Here is a 26,211-nt window from a genome sequence, read left to right on the forward strand (position 1 = left end):
GCAAAGAAAAGAGAACTGAAACAGGTCAAATAAGCCACCTGTATTTTCCTTTTTCATCCTTGGTTGGTATTGTGAAAGATCAGTTATGAGATTTTACTGTTCTAAGCTTAACAACTTGCCTTCTGTGCACTTAAACCCCCTTCCCATCCAGACCAATTTTTAGCTTTCAGTGCTCTCACGCTTTGAATGACAATTGCGCGGTCATGCTACACTGTACCCATATGAAATTTTTATCATTTTTTTTCACACAAATAGAGCTTTCTTTTGGTGGTATTTAATCATCTCTGGGTTTTTTATTTTTTACAAAAAAAAGAAAAAAGACAGAAAATTTTGAAAAAAAAAAAAAGTTTTTCTTATTTTCTGCGAGTACATTTTGAAAATAAATAAATTTTTCTCCTTCACTGATGTGCGCTGATGAGGCGGCACTGATGGGCACTGATAGGCTGCACTGATGGGCACTGATGAGGTGACACGCACTGATGGGCACTGATGAGGTGACACTGATGAGGAGGTACTAATATGCCGCACTGATAGGCGGCACTGCTGGGCACTGAGAGGTGGCACTGCTGGGCACTGAGAGGTGGCACTGCTGGGCATTGAGAGGCGGCACTGACGAGCGGCACTGATGGGCACTGGCGGGCGGCACTGATGGGCACTGGCGGGTGGCACTGATGGGCACTGGCGAGTGGCACTGATGGGCACTGGCGAGTGGCACTGATGGGCACTGGCGAGTGGCACTGATGGGCACTGGCGAGTGGCACTGATTGACACTGACGGGTGGCACTGATGAGCAGCACCATCAGTGCCCATAGTGCTTCCAGTCAGTGCTCATCAGTGCCTAGATGAGCAGGCACTGATGGGCACTGACTGGCAGCACTATGGGCACTGATTGTGGGCACTGATGGGGGGCACTGATGGCGGGCATTGTGGGCATTGATGGTGGGCAGTTAGTGTGTTTAGTGTACCTTGTGTAATCAGGGCACTGGTGATCAGTGCCCTGATTACATTTTTCTTTGTCCCCGACGGCTGATCGGCTCTCTCCTTCCTCACACTGCAGTCTTTGTGAGGAAGGAGCACTGGCGATGAGAGATGATCTCATATGTTTACATATGAGATCATCTCTCATTGGACGGTCCGATCACGTGGTGAATGGCTGCTGTGATTGTCCATTCACCACGATCTGTGATCGGCTGTGTCCAAGGGACACGGCCGACACAGATTTTCCCCGATGCGCGCTCGCGGGAGCGCGCGGGGAGGCTGTGTCTGGGGGGCCGTTTAAAGACGGCCTCCCGAAAATGTGAGTCCGCGCTGCAGCCGTACTTCGGCTACAGCGCGGATGGGAGGTAGTTAAAGGGCAGTAAGCTCACTCTACAATAGAGGAAAATTAGGCAGCTGCTAACACCATGTGAACAGAATTTTCATATTCTAGACTGTGCAGATGAAACAAATATGATTTTTATACACTGCTGTTTCAGTATACAGTACCAATCAATAGTGTGTGTATGATGGTATGCTTAATGTTTGGTTTCCCCTTTGATGCGGCGCAGCTCATGCAGAAACATATTCTTTTCTAAAACATCCCACTTCCCCAGGCACTAATGGTGTATTGAGAGAAATGTATGGTTTGCCATTGCTGACATTCTTCTGAAAATGCTAGCTGCCTGGCTTCAGTACTTATAATGCTAGTTACCTGGTTTAAAATGTATATTGACCCAGAACAAGCAAGTAAAAGCTGAAGTCAGAACTCCTGTTCTACATTCTTGTTTAATATCAGTGACTCAGGAATAGATATGGCCTTGCAGTTCGCCCGGCGGTCGGTTCCCGGCGAATTTTGCTTGTTCGCAAATTCGCGAAAAGGCGGACTTTTGCCGATGTTCGCGGCGGCCATATTCATTTACATTGGGGAGAACTTTGACCCATGACACAGCCGTCAGGTGGAACGGGACAGCCAATTGAAACATTTCAGCACATGGACATGCCCCCTACCTTATTAATAGACCAGAGCTGTCGGCCATTTCACATTCTGCTTTTTGTCAGCATAGGGAGAGGTCTGCTGTGTTCATCAGGGAGAGATTGCCAGTGACACAAATATCTCTGTTAAGATCCACAAAAGTCCTTTTCAGGGCTGGTATTTGGTATAGGTCTACTACAGTCTCTTTTCAGTTTAGGGGCAGGTATGCTGTGTTCATCAGGGACAGATCGGCAGTGACACAATTCGCTCTGTTAAGATCCACAAAAGTCATTTTCAGGGCTGGTATTTGGTATAGGTCTGCAGTCTCTTTTCAGTTTAGGGACAGGTATGCTGTGTTCATCAGGGACAGATCGGCTGCAGTCTCTTTTCAGTGTAGGGACAGGTATGCTGTGTTCATCAGGGACAGAGATTGCCAGTGACACAAATCGCTCTGTTAAGGTCCACAAAGGTCATTTTATGGGCTGCTATTTGTTATAGGTGTGCAGTGCACTATATAGGGGTGTAATCCACGTATAATATACTTTGTAATATAGAAAGCATATTATAGTGGATTTGTATTGTGCACTGTGCAGCATTGTGACTGGTGTGTTGAGCGTTGCTGCAGCAATACTACAAACAGTGACAAAAGCACTTTTAATGTATTATAACTGGTGTGATAGACCAGTGGCCCCCCAATATCACATATTGAAGTGGGGTGTTATTTAACCGTATACTTTTCTAAGAGTGTATTGTAGTCCTGCAAAAATGTGGCCTCTTTTGCTGCATTAACCGTGCTACACACAGTGACAACAGTTACTGGCCAATTGTTTGTAGAACTGGTGTGATAAAACTGTGGCCCCCCAATACCACATATTGAAGTGGGGTGTCACCTGAGTATACTTTCATAAGTGTATTTGTCTCCTGCAACAATATTGCCTCTTTTGCTGTGTTAACTCTGATACACACAGTGGCAAACTCCCTGGCCAATTTTTGAACAACTGGTGTGATAAATATAAAATAAATAACCGCGCTAAGCCAAAGAAAAAGCAGCAGCTGTAGTGGGAGTCACTAAATAGAAAATGTATAGGAAGAGCTGTGCTAGATTGATAGTAGGCTAGAGTCACCCAGCATAAGCAAAGTATATTGTAGTATGGTAGTAGATGTATTACACCAACAATAACAATATTACCTTATATAGTAGTGTATGTATTATATCAAATGGCAATATAATCTCATACCTCACAGACAGATATATATATCACAAAATGTCCCAAGATCACATATCTACAGGCATAAGTGAATAAATAAATAAAGAATAAAGTCCATCAAAAAGTCCATGTAGATTGAATGGGTGTCCAGTGAAAGAATGAAATACACACCACTTCCTACGTGCCTAATTCCAGAAAGGTGCCACATGCAAAGAGCTCAAGTTAGGCTTACCAGAGTTCATTGGATTATGAGCATAACACACATATATCCACAAATGGGCCGACCAGTATCCACCATGTAGTACCGCACTGCCACTGTATTCCTGAGCGGATGACCCCGAGCTGGTAAAGGAGTCCCTCAGTGTTCCACGTCCCAATAAAGAGAAGGGAGCAATAGCGTAGTACGTCCACACAGTTTTATTTGTAAAACGGTTAAAATCACTTACATCAAATGTTGAAAAAAACAAGCGCTGTGTTAACTCTGATACACACAGTGCCAAACTCCCTGGCCAATTTTTTATACAACTGGTGTGATAAACCAGTGGCCCCCCAATACCACATATTGATGTGGAGTGTCATCTGAGTATACTTTCATAAGTGTATTTGCGTCCTGCAACAATATAGCCTCTTCTGCTGTGTTAACTCTGATACACACAGTGCCAAACTCTCTGGCCAATTTTTTGAACAACTGGTGTGATAGACCAGTGGCCCCCCAATACCACATATTGAAGTGGGGTGTTATCTGAGTATACTTTCATAAGTGTATTTGTGTCCTGCAACAATATAGCCTCTTCTGCTGTGTTAACTCTGATACACACAGTGCCAAACTCCCTGGCCAATTTTTTGAACAACTGGTGTGATAGACCAGTGGCCCCCCGATACCACATATTGCAGTGGGGTGTTATCTGAGTATACTTTCATAAGTGTATTTGTGTCCTGCAACAATATTGCCTCTTTTGCTGTGTTAACTCTGATACACAGTGCCAAACTCCCTGGTCAATTTTTTGAACAACTGGAGTGATAAACCACTGCCCCCCCAATACCACATATTGAAGTGGGGTGTTATCTGAGTATACTTTCAAAAGTGTATTTGTGTCCTGCAACAGTATTGCCTTTTTTGCTGTGTTAACTCTGATACACACAGTGCCAAACTCACTGGTCAATTTTTAGAACAACTGGTGTGATAAACCAGTGGCCCCTCAATACCACATATTGAAGTGGGGTGTTATTTAACAGTATACTTTTCTAAGAGTGTGTTTTAGTCCTGCAAAAATGTGGCCTCTTTTGCTGTGTTAACTGTGCTACACACAGTGACAACAGTTACTGGCCAATTATTTGTAGAACTGGTGTGATAAATCTGTAGCCCCCCAATACCACAGATTGAAGCTGGTGTTATTTAACAGTATACTTTTCTAAGAGTGTGTTTTAGTCCTGCAAAAATTTGGCCTCTTTTGCTGTGTTAACTGTGCTACACACAGTGACAACAGTTACTGGCCAATTATTTGTAGAACTGGTGTGATAAACCTGTAGCCCCCCAATACCACAGATTGAAGCTGGTGTTATTTAACAGTATACTTTTCTAAGAGTGTGTTTTAGTCCTGCAAAAATGTGGCCTCTTTTGCTGCGTTAACCGTGCTACACACAGTGACAACAGTTACTGGCCAATTATTTGTAGAACTGGTGTGATAAACCTGTGGCCCCCCAATACCACAGATTGAAGCGGGGTGTTATATACCTTTTTCCAGATATACTGTGATTCTCTAGAGACTTTTGTCACAGGGTATTTTAAAAAATGACAGGCAGAGGAAGAGGCAGGCCCTTCCGCAGGGGTGGTAGGGGTAGGGCAGGAGCAGTAGGCCGGAGCCAAAGTGTGAAGTTTCAGAAGGTGCGTTCGATTACGTCAAAGGACGCACCAGACTTGGTTGAGTGGCTCACTTAGCCTTCCTCTTCTGCACCCTCCTCATCCTCTCTATCTGCACCTTCTTCACTCTCTGCTGTGTGCACCCCCAAAGACCCCACCACAAACACCACCACCATATACCCTCCGCTTTTGAGTCACTGGAATTATTTTCCGATCCATCACAAGACATTTGTGATACGCAGCCATTCTTGGCATCGGATCAGGAAGAGGAGGTAGCAACAGCCGCCACTCAGCAGTCTGACGACAGTACCCAGATCAGCCCAAGGAGCTTGGTCCCCGCTGTTGCTGTCTACTCCGAGATCTCGAATGCTAGTGGTGGGGAAGGTGACGTGGATGATGACATGTCTATGGACGTCAGGTGGGTGGCCACAAGAGAGGAAGAGGAGGGGAGTTCAGAGGGAGAGACGGACCAGCAGATAGGAAGGAGAGGCAGGTGGAACTTGCATTGTACAAAAGGTACAAAGCAGACTGCAAAGGTATCAGGAGCGAGCCATAAACCATGTACAGTCACATCTGGTGACCACTTTAGGAAGGCACCTGAACTCCCATCACCGAGCCCAGTGGGAGCAACACAATCAGAACCCACAAAGCCACACTCCAGGCTCTCACTGTCCAGCCTCTTCTCCTTCTCTCTCCTCACAATTGTCCTCCACTCCACCTTCCATGATGCCATCGTCACGTTGTTCTGGAAAAAGGCAGGCTTCTGTGGCCCAAATGTTGGAGCCTAAAAAAATGATAATGCCGGATAACCCTCTTGCCCAACGTTTGACTGCTGGCTTGTCAGAACTGATAGCCCGCCAACTACTGCCATATAAACTGGTGGACTCGGAGGCCTTTTGGAAATTTGTGGCCATTGGAACACCACAATGGAAGGTCCCAGGCAGGAAATATTTCTCGCAGAAGGGCATTCCAGAGCTGTATGGCCATGTTCAGCGGCAAGTGAATATATCACGGGCACACAGTGTTGGTGCCAAGATACATCTGACCACAGACACATGGTCTAGCAAACACGGGCAGGGAAGGTATATCACTTTTACTGCCCACTGGGTGAACCTTCTGACGGCCGTCAAGCATGTAACCTGTGGCACCCGTGTAGATTTGGTTGTACCACCACAGATTGCATGCAGGCCTGCCTCTTCTTCTCCTCCTCCTTCTCCATCCTCCCTCTCCTCCTCAGCTGACTCCTCCTTTTCCGCTGCTACCGTCTCTTCCGCTGCGCCGCCCAAGATCCCCAGAACCTATTCCACATGCCAGGTGAGACGTTGCCATGCTGTGCTGCGTCTGTTGTGCCTGGAAGCCAAGAGCCACACTGGTCCTGCACTCCTTTCAGCTTTGCGTTCACAGGCAGATCAGTGGCTGACACCGCTCAATTTGACAGTTGGTAAAGTGGTGTGCGACAACGGTGCCAATCTGCTGAGCGCGCTGAAACAGGGCAAAATAACACACGTGCCATGCATGGCACACGTCCTGAACTTGGTCGTGCAGCAATTCGCTGCCAAATACCCTGGGGTCCAGGACGTCTTGTGGCAGGCCAGGAAAATCTCGGGCCATTTCAGATCTTACACAGCCATGGCTCGCCTTGCTGATATTCAGCGATGACACAACCTGCCCATCAGGCGTCTTATTTGCGACTGTCCGATGCGATGGAACTCTACGTTGCATATGCTTGATAGTCTGCTCCAGCAGAAACGTGCAGTTAACGACTACCTGTACGAACTCTGGCAGGACAGGTCCTGGGGAGCTTGGGTTTTTTTCACCTCGCCAGTGGCTGCTCATGCGGGACACATGCAGACTTCTGCGGCCATTCGATGAGATCACCAAACTGGTCAGTCATGGCCAGGGCGCCATCAGTGACATTGTTCCTTACGCCTTCTTTCTGGAGTGTGCATTGCGTCGTGTCATTGATCAAGCCATCGAGGAGCAGCAGCAGGAAGATGAGGAAGTCGCAATGTTGGATGAATTCCCAGTGGGTGCTACTCCATCTGAGACAAGTCAACAACAGGAGTCTGAAGAGGAGTCAGAGGAGGATGGTGCCGGGGCAGATGAGGAGGAGCAAGAAGAGCATGCTTTAAACCTTTCTGGGATCCCTGGTGTTATCCGTGAATGGGGGGAGGAGAACGAGGACGACATTATCCTGGATGATGAGCTGGAGCCAGGCCACTACACCGCTTCCAGTTTAGTGCGAATGGGGGCCTTCATGCTCCAGTATTTTTAAGGAGGACCCCCGTATAAAAAGCATAAAGGGCAAGGACCAGCACTGGGTGGCAACGTATTTAGACCCCCGGTACAAACAAAAAATGACAAATGTTACCAGCATCACAGAGGGCGGTCAGAATGCAGCACTTCCAGGCCTTGCTGAGAGAAATGCTGCATTCTGCTTTTGCATGCGCTGGCAGAGGAATTTCTAGTCACAGAGAGACAGTTGGGGGTAGCAATCCAACAGCGCTTGCAAGAAGAGGGCAATTTGAAGATGTCTTGGTCACTTCAGATATGAGATCATTCTTTCAGCCGAACCATCGACAGCTGTACTCCGGATCCAGCATCAGGGAACGCCTAGACCGACAGGTGTCCAACTACATCGGGTTAACGGCCGATGTGGACGTTCTGAGAAGTGATGAACCCCTGGACTACTGGTCGGGCCAGAGCTTGCACAATTTGCAATGGAACTGTTGGCTTGCCCCCCGTCCAGTGTCCTGTCCGAAAGGACGTTCAGTGCAGCAGGGGGGATCGTGACTGATAAGCGCACTCGCCTAGCTCATGACGGTGTAGACTACCTCCCATTTATAAAAATGAACGAGGCATGGATCTCTAAGGAATTCAACACATGTGACCAGTAGACCATGTTTCATTGCAATTCCTCATGACAGGCCACAAATATCCACCAGACCGCCATCCACCCACAACAATTCCTGGTCCTTGTCTTCGCTAAATAGAGCGGCATAAAAGGCATTTCATGTCCATTGAATGCCTAATTTTTGGGGCCTTTCATGACCGACAATTATTTTTTCTGTCAATGCCTAATGAACCTTCAGCCACAGAATACTACATTCTTAGCTGTCAGGTTAACCCATGTGGGCTAATTTTTGGGGCCTTTTTTTGCCGACACTTACTTCTGTATCCTGTGAATGCCTAATGTACCTTCAGCCACAGAATACTAAGTTTTTAGCTGTCAGGTAAACCCATGTGGGCTAATTTTTGGGGCTTATACTAGCTGACACTTACTTCTTTATCCTGTGAATGCCTAATGTACCTCCAGCCACAGAATAAAACGTTCTTTGCTGACAGGTAAACCCATGTGGGCTAATTTTTGGGGCTTATACTGGCCGACACTTACTTCTTTATCCTGTGAATGCCTAATGTACCTCCAGCAACAGAATACAACGTTCTTTTCTGACAGGTAAACCCATGTGGGCTAGTTTTTGGGGCCTTTTGTGGCTGACACTTCTTTATCGTGTGAATGCCTAATGTATTCTTCAGCCACAGAATTCCAAGTTTTTAGCTGTCAGGTAAACCCATGTGGGCTAATTTTTGGGGCTTATACTGGCCGACACTTACTTCTTTATCCTGTGAATGCCTAATGTACCTCCAGCCACAGAATACAATGTTCTTTGCTGACCGGTAAACCCACGTGGGCCAAGTTTTGGGGCCTATACTGGCCGACACTTACTTCTGTATCCTGTGAATGCCTAATGTACCCCCAGCCACCAAATACTACGTTCTTTGCTGACAGGTAAACCCATGTGGGCTAATTTTTGGGGCCTATTCTGGCCGACACTTACTTCTGTATCTTGTGAATGCCTAATGTACCTCCAGCCACCAAATACTACGTTCTTTGCTGACAGGTAAACCCATGTGGGCTAATTTTTGGGGCCTATACTGGCCGACACTTCTGTATCCTGTGAATGCCTAATGTACCTTCAGCCACAGAATACTACATTCTAAGCTGTCAGGTAAACCCATGTGGGCTAATTTTTGAGGATTATACTGGCCGACACTTACTTCTTTATCCTGTGAATGCCTAATGTACCTCCACCCACAGAATGCAACGTTCTTTGCTGACAGGTAAACCCATGTGGGCTAATTTTTGGGGCCTATACTGGCCGACACTTACTTCTTTATCCTGTGAATGCCTAATGTACCTCCAGCCACAGAATACAACGTTCTTTGCTGACAGGTAAACCCATGTGGGCTAATTTGTGGATTCTTTTATGGCCGACACTTATTTATCCTGCGAATGCCTAATGTACCTTCAGCCACAGAATACAACGTTCTTTGCTGACAGGTAAACCCATGTGGGCTAATTTTTGGGGCCTATACTGGCCGACACTTCTTTATCCTGTGAATGCCTAATATACCTCCAGCCACAGAATACAACGTTCTTTGCTGACAGGTAAACCCATGTGGGCTAATTTTTTGGCGCCTTTTATGGCCGACACTTACTTATTTATCCTGTGAATGCCTAATGTACCTTCAGCCACAGAATACTACATTCTTAGCTGTCAGGTAAACCCATGTGGGCTAATTTATGGGGCCTGGAATGGCCGACACTTCTTTATCCTGTGAATGCCTAATTTTTCAGACTGGAATTGGAAATCAAGGAGTCTGTAAAGGTTCCACCAAATTGTGGAATGGATGCGGACCCATTTTACAGATGTGTGAATGGACTCTATATGTATTTGACATGTATTTACCGGTTGCTGTCAGTTCTGGCTGATTTATGAAAAAAAAAAAACATTTTATTGCTGTAAAAAAAAAAAACTTTTTCAATTGCAATACTTCAGTTATGACATTGTCCATGTGGTGGGATTATTTGTGCACAGCTAGTAAGTCTTTTGTGGCTGCAAATATGACCTAAAGGTTTTTAAGGTCCCCTGCCATTGAAGTCAACGGGGCCGCCGCGAACTTGCGGTTTGCGGACATTTGAGAAAGTTTGCGGCTAACGTTCGTGAACCGCCACGGCCAAAGTTCATCCATCCCTACTCAGGAAGTACTGAAACCATTGGATGAGCTTGTATTTACAGAAGAGCTCAGCTTTGGCAACCTGCAGTCTGCTCTCAGTTACAAATTACCTTCAAAGTGAACCCCAAGTTTATTGTTTAACTTTTTGCCCTGTCCCCCCTATAAGAATGTAGCACCCTCCTATATAGGTGCTAGGAAGAAAACATAGTCTGCTCCATCTGCTTATCAGGGGAGCCTGATCAGTAGTTCTGCCTGTTGCATGTGTCCATGTGTGATTCATCTGGTCTGAGGGAGTGTCCCCACTGTATCCAATAGGGGAGCCTGTTGGACAGTGGAGGAAACCCAGCCAGTGACACACAGGCTTTCTAACTATCCCAGCGGGTTGGTACAAACAGTGGTGCATCCTGGGGTATGTTATAAAAGCCAAGGGCCCATGTGACGGGTCTTTGGGCGGGAAGCCAGGTCCCAGGAGGAGGGTGACGGCTGTCTCTCCTCCTGTCTGATGTGGAAGGTGGTCACAGGCGGTCGACCTAGTGAGCCAAGAGTGTGGTGCTGAACCAGGAGGTCCAGTAAGCTGACAAGTGGAGATTGAGGCAGAAGCAACCTTGGGAAAAACAGTGTTCGTGAGTACCGGAAGCTTGCCAGGGGTCTGCCCAGGAAGGGGACTGCTCCAATGGAGAGTCAGTGGACAGGGGTTAGCACACATAGCAAGTGAGAAAGGGGGTGCCAAGCTAGGACCCTGAAGAATAACTTAAACAGGATCATACTTTCTATCTTCACTTCAGTGGCAAGGTGAAGCAGCGGCCTTGCTGCACACTGCAGCTAGTTGTCCTCAGAATTTTGCATAGTTTATAGTTGGAGTATCCCACTCATCCCTTCTCCTATCCCAGTTCCAAATAAAATACAAAAAAAAACAACATCCCCTGGATTGATTATTGACTGAATGCTGAATGCTATTTGTCTGCTTCCAGTTGCTAAGAGTAACCCAGGGGAACCCAGAAAGTGCACTTCTCATAAGTCCTCTTGGGGGCAGTGATACAAGAATAAAAGTGCCCAAGCTGTACTTACCCTCTCCAGCACTATTCCTAACTTCCTTCTCGGTCCAGCTCTGCCAGTCTTCTTCAGGCAGAACAACACTCATCCTGTCCAATTCCTGGGGTGGCCCATATCATGTAGTCTGGGCCTACAGTACTCCATGACTGAATGCCACTTAGATTTCATAACATGACCTCTGCTCACTCGCTTACCCTACTGTCATAAAGAAAGAGTAGGATACTCCAGTGATATCACCTTACTGGCCAGAAGACTGTATGCAAAGGCTATGTACAGGGATTTAAAAAAGAAAAGACCTATAAAAGAGCATTCAGGGGGTATGGTGGGTGCTTGTTTAGGCAATTTAGAGCTGTAATTCAGCTTAAAAGTGTACCAATTTAAAATAAATAAAAAAACTGAACATTTTGCAGCTTATCAAAGACATCTTTCCCTATTTTTTTTTTTTTTTTTTAACTTTTCATTCTAAATATTCCTTAATTCATCAAGTCCGATATAGCTTCCTTAAATAGAATTCCGGTCATATTCTTTTTAGTTTTGATAGCATAGTAAGGCTTAGACATTTAGTCAGGTTAAAAATAATGCTGTCTTTGTGCTCATTGGGGATATTTCCCAACAATTCTGGTCCCAGTGACACGACAGAAAGTAAGGAAATGTCTTCAATGGCCACAAAGACAGTAAACAATGGGCACCTGAGAGCAGTTCTGCTCCTTTTTCAACCTATAAAAACTAACAAAAAGGCTTTTAGAGGGCTTGACATGTTCATATAAATTCAAAATTTATATTTATTGTTTTTAAATCCCTAACTTTCATTAAAACAATAGTAAGTGATGCTGCTATCAATGTCCTTGTTCAGGTGCTTCCTTTTATAGGTGGCAGCACTACATGCTTGCCTCTCAACTGTGCCTAGCTTGATAAATGTCATTCAGTTATTACTGTAGACAGAAAGTGGTTGCAAAGAGGCTACAGGAGATCAACAGATCAACAACACTGAGATGCAACAAACGATTAAAAAAAACGGGGAAAACAAGTATTTTATTAAAAACAGAAATTGACAATTGAGACTTGCAGTCCCGCTCTAAGCAGAGATATAGATCTCCCCACCGGTTGTTGTGTCCAAGCGCCCTTTCTTCTCTTAGAAATTGACAATTGTTAATGATATACAGTACTTAAAAATGTCATCTACTCAGGATGTGCATCAAGCCATCAACTTTACATTTTTCACTTGGTCTGAGAAAAATAGGAAAGTCATAAATCAGTTATGTTTAAATTTTAAAAATTAAATTTTCAAATAATTGTTTTTTTTAGCACCAAAATGGTTTGATGGTCTGAGGTCTACAGAGAACAGACAGGTTACTCTGGCTGATTACTGCCAGTCTCTGCTCAACCTTCCTTCTAAGATCTCTCGTTGTCCTCATGTTCTCAACTTCTTCAAGGTTAGATCTGATGATGTAAACCCCATATCGAGCAATAAGTAAGTATGTTTGATATGCATCAGGAGTATCAGACTCAATTTCATTGAGGGCTCCATCAGCTATATGGTTGCCCTCAAAGGGCCAGTTGTATCTGTAAGACTATATAAATTAACCCAGGGCTTTTTCTCAGATAACAGATGCAGGAACTCTACCATGCCCTCCCCTGATGAACCGTATCAAGTGGTGGGTGTGGCCAAGTTTCAGTGGGAGGATCATAAAGGGGCAATAAATACCAGGAGTGCATTATGTGCAGAGTTCAGGGGTGCCATATGTACACAGTGCAGAGTTTAGGGGTGCCCTATGTACAGAGTGCAGGGTTCAGGGATGCACTATGTACAGAGTACAGAGGTCAGTGGTGCACTATGTGCAGAGTTCAGGGGTGCACTATGTACAGAGTGCAGAGTTCAGGGGTGCCCTATGTACAGAATGTAAGATTCAGGGGTGCACTATGTACAGAGTGCAGAGTTCAGGGGTGAACTATGCACAGTGTGCAGGGTTCAGCTCTCTTGGCTGTCCACATCTCACTTTCACTACTCCTCACCTCTGACATCTGCACCATCCCCACCCCCCCCCCGACCCCCCAATAAAAAAAAAGTTTCCTCGCATCTCGCCTACCCGGCCCAGCTCTAGTACCTCCTGGTAGCGTAGATAGCTCCGCCATGCCTTCCCCTAATGAACTGTATCAAGCGGTGGGTGTGGCCAAGTTTCAGTGGGAGGATCTTAAAGGGGCAATAAACACCAGGAGTGCATTATGTGCAGAGTTTAGGGGTGCCCTATGTACAGAGTGCAGGGTTCAGGGGTGCACTATGTACAGAGTTCAGTGGTGCACTATGTACAGAGTTCAGTGGTGCACTATGTACAGAGTGCAGAGTTCAGGGGTGCACTATGTACAGAGGTCAGAGTTCCTCCTGGTAGCGTAGATGGCTCTGCCCATCTCTCTCACTTGCAGGAGGATCATCGGGGATCATTGATTGGAATCTGTGCAACCGGGCACAGATGGGGATCACAGTGCAACTTACCATGTGATGCCCCATCCCACACTTCACCTGCCATCTGAATCTTCCTTGTCCCTGCCATGAGTGTGGGGCAGGCAAGGATCTGTGAGTTTCCACCATGTTCCAGCTGAAAAAAAGCCCTGGGTGCAAGGGTCACATGAAATGGCTTGGGGGGCCGAATTCAGCCCACGGGCCTTGTGTTTGACACATGTGATATACATGATACAAAACATTCTACTATTATGCCAGTACTGCTGTTATAACGTTACATGCTTATAGTTAGAAACAGACAGCTATTGTGTTAGTGTGTATTCCATTAAGCATAATTGATGTTGGTTATTATTTTGTGGTACATTTATGAACTATCATAGGGTATGTGCACACTCTAGGGCAGCCATTCTCAACTAGGGTCCTTTAGAGGATGCTAGCGGTTCCTTGAGTGGTGGCTAATTGACCTTCCATCTGATGGTGCCTGCATAATTCAAGGGCCAAAGTCAATTCAATGTCCCATTGATCCCAAATGAATTGGATTTAGCAAGTGTTCTCCAAGCCTTGAAAATTATTTTAAGGCTTCCTTTAAGGTAAAAAAATTGAGAAAGGCCGCTGGCTAGGGTATGCACACAGCACAGATTTCAGCAGCCTTTCTCAACTGGGGTGCCGCGAGATCATGGTAGAGAATGGCTGTCAGATGAGCCTGAGCTCCTGATCCCCAGCTGAACCGTACATCGGCATCGGGAGAAAGCTTGGTCAGACTCAGCAAAGTGAAAGTAAAGGAAGGGGGAGTGTGTTGTGCTCTCTGCCTCCCCATACAGTGCAGTACCTGGCTGTGTGAAGAAAGGTACTGTACTTGAAAATTTTAAAGGGCTTTATACATGTGTTTGTGTGTGTGTGTACTTGCGTCTGTATTTGTGTGAGTGTGTGTGTACATGTGTCTGTATGTGTGCAATGCACACAGTTGCAGCATGGTTGCAGTGCAGCCCCATTCACCCTGGGTATAACTTCAGCTGCAGCCACAGCATGTATACACCCCAACTGCTCCCTCTGCAGCTAAAGTGGGAGCAGTTGGGGGTGGTTAAAACAGCTCAACCACGTGGTTTTACCACTCTTCCAATTTCACGTGTGAACAAACCCTTGGTTCACATCTGTGTGGCTGTGTGCTGCGTGTAGGGCAACATATTAATTTCAATGGGCTGCCCCACCTGCATAAATGCAGGAAAGGTAGTGCCTTACCCTTTTTCTTTTTTTAATTGCACCGCATTAAAAACACCCCACCTTTGCCAATGTGTGGGGTACCATTAAGAATTAATGGCACCCCTAAAGAGCAGAGCATTTGTCTGTGTGTCACGAACGAGGGTGATTTTGCGTGCGTTCCGCGACACACAGTAACATGAACTAAGCCTTGGACAGGGGTGCCTCAAGACTGAAAATACTTTTCAGGGGTACCCTCGACTGGAAAAAGGTTGAGAAACACTGCTTTACATACTCTGACTGCAACAACTTTGGTTTTTGCACTGCATCATATACATTTTATTTGCTGTCTGCATGCTGAAGATGCTAATACTTTTTTATTTTGCTTTGTTCAGTGGTCGAAAACCTGAAACTTTCTTGCTGAAGGAAGACGCCTCAAAGAAAAATGTGTCCGGTAAGGAAAATCTGGAGGTGGATCTTTTTTTTTTTTTTTTTTTTTTTTACAGTAATGAAACCTCACCCTGTGATTTTTTTTCAAATTTACATTGTTAAATGAAAAATTCTTGTTTCTTTTCCTGAAAGTATAATGGAAGATATGTTCAGTTCTGGTGCCTGTATAAAAGCATTTATCCCGCACCCTTTTGCTTTTAATTAAATCTACATATTATGTCATATTGGCAATGTCTGTTCTTGTGCAGTTGGATGGTCTTTGTAGATTCCATTCAGTCCAGGCTCTGCATCAGTTACACTCTGATTCTCTGATTCTTGGGTAATACAAATGTTGATACTCCATGTTGACAATGGGAGGTTGGAACATGTTACAACAAACCGCTGTATTTTTGTTTTATATTAGGTGCTTTTTAAAGTATCATTGTATTAATCATGTGTAAATGTAATTTCTTGTTTCTGCAAATGTTTCTGAGACTCTTCCTTTTTTTTGTGACAGATATAACAGGTCCTATTATACTCCAGTCCTATCGAGTAATTGCAGACTATGTAAAGAATTCTAAGAGTGAGCTGTCCGTGAATGATGGTGATGTGGTTGACGTGGTAGAGAAGAATGAGAATGGTAAGCTACTGTTTAACCACTTTTGAACCAGAAGGTTTTACCTCCTTAATGACCAGGCCATTTTTTGCAATACAGCGCTGCATTAATTTAACCACTTCAGCCCCGGAAGGATTTGCCCCCTTCCTGACCAGGCCCTATTTTGCGATACTTTAACGGGCAATTGCTCAGTCGTGCGATGCTGTACCCAAACAAAATTTGCGTCCTTTTTTTCCCACAAATAGAGCTTTCTTTTGGTGGTATTTGATCACCTGTGCGATTTTTTTTTTTTTAATTTTTTGCGCTATAAACAAAAAATAGCGTAAATTTTTTTTAAAAAAAAGAAAAACAGTATTTTTCACATTCTGCTATATGACATTCTCAAAAAAAAAAAAAAAAAAAATTAAAATTCAAAATTTTTTAACATTTTAGGCCAAATTGTTTTCTGCTACATATTTTTGGTAAAAAAAAAAATCGCAATAAGCGTATTTTGATTGGTTTGCGCAAAAGTTATTGCGTTTAACTATGGGAAAGATTTATATAATTTTTGTTGATGTTTTTTTTTTTTTACTAGTAATGGCGGCGATCTGCGTTTTTATGCGGGACTGCGACATCGTGGCGGACAGATCGGACCCCTAACTGACATTTTTGACACTTTTGGGGGGGACCAGTGACATTACTACAGTAATCAGTGCTAAAAATATGCACTGTTACTGTAATCATGACACTGGCAGGGAAGGGGTTAATACTATGGGTGATCAAGGAGTTAAATGTATGCCTAATGCTTACTGACTGTGTGGGGGTTCTGTGACAGACACAGAGATCGCAGTTTCAGCATAGTTGAAACTGCTGATCTGTCCCTGCCTGTCTGTGAGAAGATCCGCCTGTTTTGTTTACATAAGCAGGCTGGCCTTCTCTCCATTTTTCGGACGATCACGGGAGGAAGGCGGCGCTTACCGTATCTCCTCCCGCGGCCCGCCTCCCGCTGTGTCTAAACACAGCGGGAGCGCGGCTCTGGCGGCGCGTGCGCCGTTGGAATCGCATGCACTCCAGTCACGTAGTACTATGTGACTGGACGCAGGGGAGCCGCACTGCTGCAGTAATATTACTGTGGGCGGTCGGAAAGTGGTTAACTGACAATTGCGCGGTCGTGCAACACTGTACCCAAAAAAAATGGATGTCCTTTTTTTCCCCACAAATAAATAACCTCTGCGTTTTTTTTTTCTTCTTTTATTCTGAAAAAAAAAAAACAATATTTTTTTTTTACTTTCTACTATATAACATTCCCAATAAAAAAAATTAAAAATCAAAATTTTTCACCATTTTAGGCCAATATGTATTCTGCTACATATTTTTGGTAAAGAAAATCCCAATAAGTGTATATTGATTGGTTTGCCCAAAAGTTATCACGTCTACAAACTAGAAAGATTTATGTAGTTTTTATTTATTTATTTATTTTTTACTAGTAATGGTGGCAATTAGCGATTTTTAGTGGGACTGTGACATTGTGGCAGACAGATTGGACACCTAACTGACATTTTTGATACTTTTGGGGGGACCAGTGACATTACTACAGTAATCAGTGCTAAAAATATGCAATGTTACTGTACTAATGGCATTGGTAGTGTAGGGAGTTAACAGCATGGGGCGATAAAAGGGTTAAATGTGTCCCTAGGGGTGCTTTCTAACTGTGTGGGGGATGGGCTTGCTGAATGAACACAGAGACCTGTATTCCTAAATAGGAGGAACACAGGATCCCTGTGTTCATTACTGACTGAACAGCAGTCTGCCGTGTTTACAACGGCAGCCTGCCGTTCTGTCTCCACAGGGAGTGATCGCGGGTGCCCGAGGACATCGCGGCTGCCAGACCCGCTGTTTGTTTCCCCCTGTGGCCAGTCAGTGCACACACTCCCCCACTAGCGGTCCCGCGAAGCGACGTACAGGTACCTAGTTTCGCGGGACAGAGACGACCTGCTGCCCTAATACTAAGGCAGCTGGTCAACAAGCGGTTAAGGAACAATTCTATTTTGTTTCCTGAACTTCAGTACAGCAACACAACAATCCTACTCACTCACTTAAATACTGGTCATTTGCTGTCAGGGCTTTAAGCTGTTAAGTGAGAATTAATGGGTTACAAAACCCACAATTGTGAAATCAGTCTGTATAGGAAGTAAAGCATGCTTGTTATACTCTCTGTGCAACCTAAGGGGTGCATTGTGTAAAAAGGCTGTTTTGATTCTGTCTTCTCTGATCCTCCCTTTCTTCCACAGTCCCCAATCCATCTCCGAATAAAAAAGAGCATTAGGAGTCAGGCTGCACATGCTGAGTTTGGTGTATATTGCTAGAGAAGTTTTTTTTTCTTGGGAGAGTGCATGTGATCAGCACAGGGCCAATCAGCACTGTCCAGACTGAGGGTCAGGGGTCTTGCTGCCTCATAGGACAATCAGGGGAAAATGAAAACTCCTCCTGCAAGCTTTAAGCAGACAGTGATACAAGTCACAAGACTGCTCTAACTGCTGATGAGAAAAAGTATTTATCAGTTTATGTTTACTAAAACTATTGCATTTCCATGTGCTCTGGGAGATCAGATATAGTTGTAGCAGGTTTTCCAGGCATTGTGCCTGATGTGGGTCTGCCATTGTCACCGGTTACCTTTCCAGCCCATGTGAGCTGTGACCCTGGGTGTGAGAACTAAGCTTTGACAACTCCGGCATCTTTGTTTTGTGTTTTTTTATTGTATTTAAGGGGGTGGGAGAAGGGAATGAGTGGGATACTCCTTTAGGCTTCAGCTAGATACACTTGGGACTTTGTTCCTGAAAAATGCCTGTTGGCGCTTCCTGGACGCCAGCCAACGCTCACTAACTCTGTGAACACTCTGTAACTCGATTAAAGTCCAGAAGATCCAGCACTGTGAAATTGTAGAACCACTGACACTGTTACACTGCAACAAGTCACTGAACACTCCCCTCCTGCCTTGCACTGGCTTGAGGTAGTATGTTGTAGAACTCTGTAAAGCTGTAACTTTCAACTGGCACACTCTGTACAATTCAGGGACCAACTGCAGGTGCCCCCTTTAACCTTGAACTCTTCGGGGTTCACTGACTATGTACCCCCCTCTGCAACTTCAGTGTCCTCAACCTAGGTACCCCCTTTACCGCTAGCTGACACTGGATCCCAGAACCTCCTCCGGAGTGGTCCCCTCTGACTTCAGGCAGACCCCCAGGGGCAATCCTCAGTACTCACGACCTGTGTAGGCTTTCCTGGGACTGGATTCCTCTCGCTCTCCGCTGGTTCTCGGCACACCGGATCCCCTCAGCTCAACTCAGCACTCTCTGGACACTCAGGCGACACCCCGAGACATCCGCTTTCCTCAGACAGGAGGAGAGACAGCTGTTCTGTCCCTCCTGGGACTCTGCTTCCGCCGAAGACATTGTGTCACGCACTTCCCCCAAACTTATACCCACTCCCAGAATCCTTTGCAGCATAATCTGCCTTCTGAGGTAGTTAAAGCGGAGTTCCACCCAGGGGATACTTTTTTTAAAAAAAATACCCCCGGGACAGTCAGGGCTAGTACATTCCACAATGGATAGCCTCTGATCTGTCCCGGGTTGCACTTACCTTGAAAAAGTATTCTCCAGCGCTGCCATCTCAGGTGTGGGCAGCTTGAAGCCAGCGCGATCCTCTTCGGCGTCCTCTTCCTTCTTCTTCGGTCCCATGATGCACTGCACCGGCCCCGCCGTCACTTCCGGTGCGCGCGCATCATCCCTCCACAGCTTCTGGGCATTCCCAGAAGCTGTTTAGAAGGGAATGACGCGCGCGCACCGGAACTGACGTCGGGGCCGGTGCAGGCGCAATGATTCCTGGGAGCGATGACGTTCAGCTCCCAGGAATCATTGCAAAAGCCAGGAAGTGACGAATCGCCGTGGCCGCCGAGGGGAGGAAGAAGGAAGTAAGGTAAGTATATTTTCTCTACAAGGTAAGTAAAAAAAAAAAAAAAAAAATTGCGATTATCCATTTGTTTTTCAGGCGACCCGGAGTGAGAAGATGGAGGTAAGTATAAAATTAGGGTGGAACTCCACTTTAACAGCTGGGATGTGTCCCCTGATTGGGCTTCCTCCACTGCCCTATGAGGAGCCTTTTCACAAATGCCAGTGGGGATACTTCTCCCCTCAGCAGGCTCATCTGGAAACTCTGACACCCTAACTAAACAAATAACAGCTCTGCTGTTAGGCAGACAAGGCCCAATATACATTTACCTAGCAGCTACCTGTAGGGTGCTACACAGTGAATGCAGGGTACTGGGTTTAGTAACACTTTAAGTCAATGTGATCAAATATGGGAAAAGGTAAGGTCACATTTAGTGGCACTGTCCAAACTCCCCACCAGCACGATTTCTGCTGCAACAATGTCAGTAATGATGACCTCATATCTCCAATTTGTATGAACAATAGACTATACTTTACCGATGGCTGAGAGCCAGAGTAGTTGCGAAAAGGGTAACTTTTTTGTGGTGAAAAAAAAAGGCAAATAAAAAAAAAAAATAATAATATAGCATATATATATATACAATTGCGACACAAGTCATATTGTAATTGAATGTTATTAAAAATGACCTTTCCTTTTCAATCTACAGCTGTCATTTTCTGTAAAATGCAATGCAATATGGCTACCTCGAGGTGTTCTGTACACAAAATGTTTACTGACCACACCCCAGAAACATCATTTCCTGCTTGTGTGATTGGCTTAGTGATTTTTCCAGAATTCTGCCCTAAGATGCAAATCAGATTTCAGGCATCCCCTGCAGCAAAAATGTCATTTTTGGTGAGATACTCCTAATAGGAAATCCCGTCTAAAGGGATGCAGACTCTGCAATTTTCCTCTTTAGAGCCCCACAGGTGCAGCAGCTGATTGATAATAATGAAACCACTCCCATTAGACTCACTTGGCACATGGACACAGAGAAACACACAGGGACTTCTTCAGAATAACAAAAGTTAAGAATCTACAACATAGTTTGTTAAAATTCTTGTAATGTACATAGATCACCCAGAGGGGAATGTTTTTTTCTCAATAACAATAGAGTTGCTCTTTAACTTCCAGCACTGTTTTTCTAGAATCTTGGGCACATCTGTTGGGCCCTGCTACGGAGGAAAATTGTTGCCCTACTATTAAATTCAGATTACACACCAGACACTGCATTATATATGTAGCACCCTCCTAGATAGGTGCTAGAGAGTGAGTATAGTTTTTGGCTATGTCTGCCTATCAGAGGAGCAGCAGGTAAATTCTATATTCTCTCTACTTAACAGGGAGCCGGATCTGTGAGTTAGGTCTGCTCAATGTTGCTCAGTGTGTGATTAATCTGGTCTAGGGGAGTGTCCCCACTGATCCAATGGGGAAGCACATTGGATAGTGGAGGAAACCTGGCCAATGAGTACACAGGCTTTGATACAGCCCCAACGATTGGCACAGACTGTTGTCTCTGTGCATTGTGGGGTGTAGTATAAAAAGCCAGGAGCATATGTTCTCTGGGTCTTTGGCTGGTGAGCAGAGTCCCGGAATGAGCGGCTGCCTCCTCTTCTGCAGCAGTTGGTGTATGGTCACAGGCAGTCGGCCTGGTGAGCCAGATGGCAGGAGCTGAACTCAGAGGTCCAGGAGAGCTGACTGAAGGAGTTGAGTCACTGGAGAACGTGGAAAAACAGTATCATGAGTACAGAGGATCGTGCCTAAGGGCCTGACCAGGAAGGGGGCCACCCCGGAGTAGAGTAGTCAGTGGATGGGTGTCAGCTGGTGGATAGAAAAGGGGGTACTAGGTGTGTGCCCTGAAGATAAGTACTAAAAGGAATATTACCTCAGATTCATCTAGTGGCAGGATGAAGCTGCTGCCTGGCCGCATTTTCAGATAGATGTCCTCCGCATTGTGAATAGTTCAAGTGTTGGGAGTATCTCACTGATACCTTCTCCCATCCAAATATTAAATAAAACAACAAAAATAACAACCCCTAGACTGTTCATTGACTGAGCCAAGGAAGTGTTAAGATTCTGCATGCAGTTGCTACAGGTAACCCAGGGGAATCTAAAAGTGTGAAAAAACCAGCAGCCCTCAAGGGGGCAGTGCTACATATAGTACAGTATATCCATTATATATGACCAGACCCAGCACATGTGGCCTACTGTGGGCAGGCAGAGCAGTGTAAACCATTATTTTTACAAATTGGAGCTATGAGATTTTATGGATCTTGCATTTTCTTATGTAGAAGAACTATGTTTAGCTGTTCCTAATTTCACACCAAGAAAATGTTAACTTTGCCAGTTATGCATAAAAAAAAAAATGATGATTGTAATATGAATATATTAATATATACATGAACTGAAAATGCTGAAAAAGTATTGCCTAATATTTGGGGAACTGCAAGAACCAGGTGATTTAATTTTCCTTCAGACATTTTTTCCTTCTGTCCAAACATTGTCTTGTTTATAAAAAGACTATTCTATAATATATCCTCTTTTCTCCAGGATGGTGGTTCTGCCAGATGAAGAACAAACGAGGCTGGGTTCCAGCTGCTTACCTTGAGCCTCTTGACAGTCCAGATGAGTCTGAAGAACAAGATCCCAACTACGAAGGTAACAAGGAAATACTGTATCCCTCTTTATTTAACAATATAAAAGAGAAAGTAAGGAAAGTAGGTAAGTTACCATAGCAATAATTGAGATTCCTGGTTTATTTCTCTTAGTATACAGTAGGTTACAAAGCAAACCTCACTGGTTGCTATTAAAGCGGCAATAAACACTCCTTGATGACTTGAATCTTACAGGTACTGTAAGCTAATAATAAAGCTTACCTGTAGGTCTGAAGAAAATCTCCTAAATGTGCACCTTTTAGGAGATATTCACTATTTCTGCAGCCGGTGATGTCATTGGCACATGTGCACTGCGCTCTGAACAGACAGCATACTGGGTATGCCTTTCACTCAGAGCGCTGTGCCGCGATCATGGCTCCTGCGTGCATGTGCGGGAGTGAAGTCATTGCAGCTTGGTCATTGAAACGGCTGGAGCCTGCGAACCTAGAAGGAAGACCGGGTGAAGATGGAAGCCCTGTCAGTGCTCCGCTGGAGGGCTTTTCTGTAAGGCAAGTATTTCATAATGTGCTACTTTGTAGTGCATGCTAGCACATTATGCCACTGACTTGCAGGGGTAAGGTTTTTTCTTAAACTGCCTTTTTTAACACTTTAACAGACATAATATTTTGCCTTTACCTTTTTTCTTATTTTCACAAATTTCCCTAGTGTAGGGTCTTCCAGCATGATATACATCCAATGTATGGGAACAATTTAAGTGAATTATGCTATGGGTTGGGTTGTTGTACAGTTTGGCTAGAGATGAAGGCATGGTTTCTACAGTGTAAGCAATGAAACTTGTGCCCATGTGAACGTCAGTTCTGGCTAACACGTAAAAGCTATCAGAAAGCCATTTATGTCAGAAAACTCGCTATGCTTATTCTAATTTGACTACTCTGTAATCGTCTGAAACTAACCCAAATGCCACTCACTAAAAATGTACCTCCTGTTGTATTTTTTTTATGCTTTCTTTCCCTCTGCTTTCTGCATTACCAAGAATATTCACAATTTTAAGGTAGATTTGATTCTTAAAGAGGAAGTAAACTCCTCAAAATTTTTTTCCTTTTTTTCTTCCCTGCAAAGTAAATGCATATTGTTCTAGTATGCATCGCATACTAGCACATTATGTGACACTTACCTCCAACGAAGCCTACGATGTCCACGCTGCTGGCCGCATCCATATTCACCTGTCTTCTTCCGGGTCTGCGGGCTCCGGCAGTATTACTGCACTGGGCTCTGAAGAAACGGCACAGGCGGCCGTTTTTTCAGAGCGTATGCGCGATGACATCATTGGCTGCATGCACTGCAAATATCTCCTAAACGGTGCAAGTTTAGGAGATATTTACAGCACCTATAGGTAAGCCTTAATATAGGCTTACCTATAGGTATAAGTAATTAAAATCGGATCTTACCGTAAAATCCTTTTCTCTTAGCTCATTGACAGACGTAGTCTTCTTGATTCACAAGAACTGGGTTATGTTGTCTCTGCAGGAGTAGGACTAGGCAGAAAAGAAAAAACGTTCTGGCTCCACCCTAGGGGCAGTCCCAGAGGGTATATCCTCCCTCTCTCTGCTACAAGGCATCAGTTCTGTCACAAAGCAGCAACAGAGAATTTAACCCAACCCAACTCAATGATAGAGGGGCGGGTACTACGTCTGTCAATGAGCTAAGAGAAAAGGATTTTACGGTAAGATCTTACAAAAATCCGATTTTCTCTGTCGCTCATTGACAGACGTAGTCTTCTTGATTCACAAGAACTGGGACATCCAGAAGCAGTGCCACAAATGAGGGGTGGGATTGACAGAAATCAAAATCCAATCTAGAAGGCCCAACCGGTGCCAAACTAGAAGTTTTAAAGGCTCATTATAAACAAAGAATGAGACTCAAATAAAAATTCCAACGGAAAAAAACCCTCGAGGTAGACCACTAGTCTCCTCAAATGGCGGCCTGCAAAACCTTGCGGCCAAACGAGGCATCAGACGATGCCATTACATCAACTTTATAATGTTTTGTAAAGGTATGCACCGACGACCAGGTAGCCGCCTTGCACACCTGGACCACTGACGCCTGATGGCGAAAGGCCCATGACGCACTAAGTGCCCGAGTGGAGTGCGCCTTAACAGGGAACGGGGGCTCCCGACCCTTAATAGAATAAGCCTGTACCACCATCTGTCTGATCCATTTGGAAATAGTCGCGGCAGATGCAGGCAACCCCTTTTTGGGTCCATCCGGGACCACAAAAAGTGAATCCGTCTTGCGAAACGAGTCTGTCGTTTTCAAGTATACCCTGATCGCCCGGACCACATCCAAGGAGTGCAAAGCAAACTCCCGAGGATGACTGGGCTTAGGACACAGGGAAGGTAATACAATTTCTTCATTCAGATGAAATTCTGAAACCACTTTTGGTAGGAAGGATGGATTCGGACGAAGAACCACCTTATCTCTATGAATCACCAGATATGGGAAACGACAAGATAATGCGGCCAGTTCTGACACCCTGCGTGCAGAAGTGATAGCCACCAAGAAGGCCACCTTCTGGGACAACGTAGGTAGAGGAATCTCCCTAATATCTTCAAAGGGAGGTTTCTGAAGAACCCACAATACTAAATTAAGATCCCAGGGTGGTAACGGCGCTCGCACTGGCGGAGCCAGATGTCGCACCCCCTGGATGAAATTCCGCACCAAGGAATGAGTAGCCAAAGGCTTCTGAAAGAAGATAGCTAAGGCTGAGACCTGACACTTGATAGTACTCAAGGCCAGTTTCTGCTCAACCCCTTGTTGCAGAAAAGCTAATATTCGACTAACCGAATAAGACCGTGGACGGAACCCCAGAGGTTCACACCATGCAATGTAGGACTTCCATGTGCGATGATAAATCTTTCTGGAAGTCGCTTTCCTTGCTTTAACTAGAGTAGGAATAACTGAAGCTGACAACCCTTGTCCTTCAGCACCTGGGTCTCAATAGCCAGGCCGTTAAAGCCAGCGATCGTAAAGCAGGATGGAAGATCGGTCCCTGAGACAGTAGGTCCTCCCTGAGAGGAAGTCTCCACGGGACGTCCGCCACCAGTCTGACCAAGTCGGCGTACCACGCTCGGCGAGGCCAGTCCGGAGCTACCAGGATTACTGGAATTCCTTCCTCCTCTATCCTGCGAAGAAGTCTTGGCAGTAACCCGAGAGGAGGGAAGGCATACATTAGCTGGTATTGCCCCCACGGGGCGATCAGTGCGTCTGCGGTCTCTGCTAGAGGATCGTGGGAGCGAGCCACGAATCTCTGTACTTTCCTGTTGAATCGTGATGCCAACAGATCCACATCCGGGGTGCCCCAACGTAGGCACAACTAGTGGAAAACTTCTGGATGGAGGGACCATTCCCCCTGATCCAGAGTCTGATGGCTGAGATAATCTGCCTGCCAATTTTCCACCCCCGGAATGAACACCGCAGAGATCGCTGGAACAAATCGTTCCACCCAGCGAAGAATGCAAGCCACTTCCTTGGCCACTCGGACACTCTTGGTGCCCCCCTGGTGATTGACATAAGCCACGGCCGTGGCGTTGTCCGACTGGATACGAACCGGGCTGCCCTGGAGCTGCTCGGTCCAGTGAATCAGACAAAGTCTGATCGCTCTCAGTTCCAATACATTTATCGGCAACCTGGATTCTTCCGGGGACCAAAGTCCCTGGACAGATAACTGACCGAGAATTCCTCCCCATCCGGATAGGCTGGCATCCGTGGTCACTATCGTCCAATATATTGGCAGAAATGACTTTCCCTGGCTGAGCATCGGAGACCGAAGCCACCAGAC

The 26,211-nt window shown here is 45.3% G+C and overlaps 1 protein-coding gene across 1 annotated transcript in view; it reads left to right on the forward strand.

Annotated features, from left to right (window-relative positions):
* NCF1 (neutrophil cytosolic factor 1) overlaps window positions 1-26,211 on the forward strand; it is a 52,484-nt gene that overhangs the window by 13,895 nt on the left and 12,378 nt on the right. Inside the window, exons 4-7 of the mRNA XM_082248534.1 lie at window positions 12,398-12,563; window positions 15,143-15,201; window positions 15,694-15,816; window positions 22,309-22,416. Of these exons, the coding sequence (XP_082104660.1) occupies window positions 12,398-12,563; window positions 15,143-15,201; window positions 15,694-15,816; window positions 22,309-22,416 (456 nt within the window). The remainder of the gene's footprint in view (window positions 1-12,397; window positions 12,564-15,142; window positions 15,202-15,693; window positions 15,817-22,308; window positions 22,417-26,211) is intronic.

Source organism: Pelophylax lessonae (genome assembly GCF_965119305.1).
Source record: "Pelophylax lessonae genome assembly, chromosome: 2".
NCBI classification, from domain to species: domain Eukaryota; kingdom Metazoa; phylum Chordata; class Amphibia; order Anura; family Ranidae; genus Pelophylax; species Pelophylax lessonae.